Genomic DNA, 2,379 nt, shown 5'->3' with positions numbered 1-2,379 from the left:
TTTTGCTATTTTTCTGAATCTATTTTTAACTAATTTATTAGTAATACTATTTTTTTAAATTTACTCTTAACTAATTTCTCGCCAGTTTTTGTGTAATTTCTTCTTTAGTTGCTCATTGCTTCCTTCTTCCCAGGATTTTGAAAGAAACCAGGCGACTTGGCGCAGGTTTTAAAGGGTTAACGATCTGCAGCAGCTTTCATTACTAAGTTTCTCTCTGTCGGTCCGTTCCCAAATTTATCAAACTTCACCTCACTCATTTAGGGATTATGTTAACTCTTACGGGGTATTAGGGCCATTGAGAGTAAAAAAAAGATTTTGAAGTTGCAAACCACGAAAAAAAGTCACACATTCACAGAAAAATACATAAATACAATAAAATAATGGGAATATTCAAGCTTTTTCTAGCAAACTTTTGATTTTTTTTCTTGTTAATTTACTGTTTTAATTTCAGTGATTATATGAGCTTTTTGTAGGATACTTTTGATTATTTTTTTCTTTTTAATTTAGGACTTTTTCTAGCCATTAAAAAAAAAACTTTTCTTGTTAATTTACCGTTTTCATCTCAGAGAATTTTCTAGCTTTTTCTAGCAAATTTCTAATTTTTTTTCTTAATTTACTGCTTTACTTTTATAATATTCAAGCTTTTTTTCTTTTTAACTTACTGCTCTTATCTCAGAAATTATTCAAGCCTTCTTCTAAATTTGTGATTCTTTGCCTCATGGATGTAGCACTTTAATCTCAGAAAATATTTTTTACCTTGTAAATTTAAAACTTAAATTTTGGGTCTGATCTGAGTATTTTCTCGGAGTATGTAAAGACAAGTTTTCTGTTTCTAAGAGCTCGAACTGCAGCGAGCTCCTGCAGAGTGAAGACCTGCCTCCGGCCTGCTTTGGAGATCCGACAGTTTGCACAGTTTGATTTGATTTGAACATTTTATTTCATCATGATATGTTTTGCTCGCAGAGAGTCGCTGACCTTGGAGTTGAGCGCGCACTGCAGCGGTGAGTCTTTGCTCTTGTTCAGGACGTCGGTGCTCGCTCCGTTCTCCAGCAGCACCTGGATGATTCCCTCGTAGCCCCAGCGAGCCGCCATGTGCAGCGCCGTGTCGCCTTTATCGTTCTGCAGGTCCAGACGGCACGTTTGGACGTCGTAATACACCAACGCCTTCACACACTGACGCACAGCGAGAGCACCATCGATCAATATCAACATCTGCATTCATTCATTTATCAATCAAAATAGAAATAATAAGATCACAAGTTACCAAACGAGTTAGAAAAGAAACAGATAAAAAAACGAAGTAATGGTTTTAAAAAAAGAGGAAAATTCTCTCACTGGAGAATCTTCAACTACAGGATACTCGCAATTTTAAACAATTATTTTATTAATTTAATTGTCTAATTAACAAATTCATTTTCCTTTTGAATGATAATAATGACAACAAAAATAACATCAATCAGGATCTGGTCTGAAAAAGTGGTTTTAATCATTTAATAATTGAAGATAAAACAGAGTTTTTGACTTACATCCTCGTGTCCGTACATGCAGGCGAGGTGCAGCGCCGTGTTTCCGTTGTTGTCCTGAGCGTCCGTGTTGGCCTTGTAGTGCAGCAGCAACAGCTGGAGGACAGAGAGGACATTATTGATAAAGTTTAACATATTGTATTTGTATAATAAAGTATTGCTGCGTTTGTTTTTTTTGAAATCCTAATCCCTCATCAAAATGCTTTACCTTTCTGAATATAAGCTTTGTTTTGTAATTTAGTAACTGAACTGTAATTCATGGATTATAGCTGCTTTAAATGAAGTATTGTATTATGTATCACACACACATCAAACGCTGTGTTTCAGGGGTGTGTGTTTAAGTGTGTGTGTGTGTTTTCACCGTGACTCCTTGGTATCCTCGCTGGCAGGCCAGGTGTAGCGGCGTGAGGGCGTGGTAGTCTGTGGCGTTCACCGGCGCTCCTTTACACACCAGCAGGTCGATCAGCTGGGCCTGACCTGCATGCATGAGCACACGCACACACACACACACACAAAAAGTCTGTTAAAATCATCCCCAAACAGTCTCATGTTTCGCCGCTCTGTGTGCACGTGTGCAGCTGCTCACCGCAGATGGCGGCGACGTGCAGTGGGGTGTAACCTCGGTCGTCTCTGGAGAACGGCGTGACGATGGATGGGTCGTTCAACCGCCTGCAACAGGAAGTCAACATCAACTTTACTTTACAGCGGAGGAGGATGAAGAACTCACAACTTTTACTTTCAAAAAAGAAGTGAATTTCAAATGTTGCAGATTTCAGGATGTTTCTGTGGCTTCATTAGTATATTTTCTTTCCTCTGTGTGTGTGTGTGTGTGTGTGTGTGTGTGTGTGTGTGTGTG

The 2,379-nt window shown here is 38.6% G+C and overlaps 1 protein-coding gene across 1 annotated transcript; it reads right to left on the bottom strand.

Annotated features, from left to right (window-relative positions):
* Positions 1 to 975: 975 nt before the first annotated feature.
* LOC121964558 (ankyrin repeat domain-containing protein 27-like) lies at positions 976 to 2,192 on the bottom strand (the record flags this gene model as incomplete). Its single annotated transcript, XM_042514763.1, has 4 exons — positions 976 to 1,173; positions 1,527 to 1,619; positions 1,885 to 2,000; positions 2,110 to 2,192. Coding segments are annotated over 4 exons (490 nt in total), but the record flags the coding sequence as incomplete, so codon positions are not given.
* Between the last annotated feature and the right edge of the window lie 187 nt (positions 2,193 to 2,379).

This window comes from Plectropomus leopardus, unplaced genomic scaffold (genome assembly GCF_008729295.1).
Source record: "Plectropomus leopardus isolate mb unplaced genomic scaffold, YSFRI_Pleo_2.0 unplaced_scaffold16013, whole genome shotgun sequence".
NCBI classification, from domain to species: domain Eukaryota; kingdom Metazoa; phylum Chordata; class Actinopteri; order Perciformes; family Serranidae; genus Plectropomus; species Plectropomus leopardus.
The sequence above is the reverse complement of the archived record's forward strand: the minus strand, read 5'-3'. Positions and strand labels throughout refer to the sequence as shown.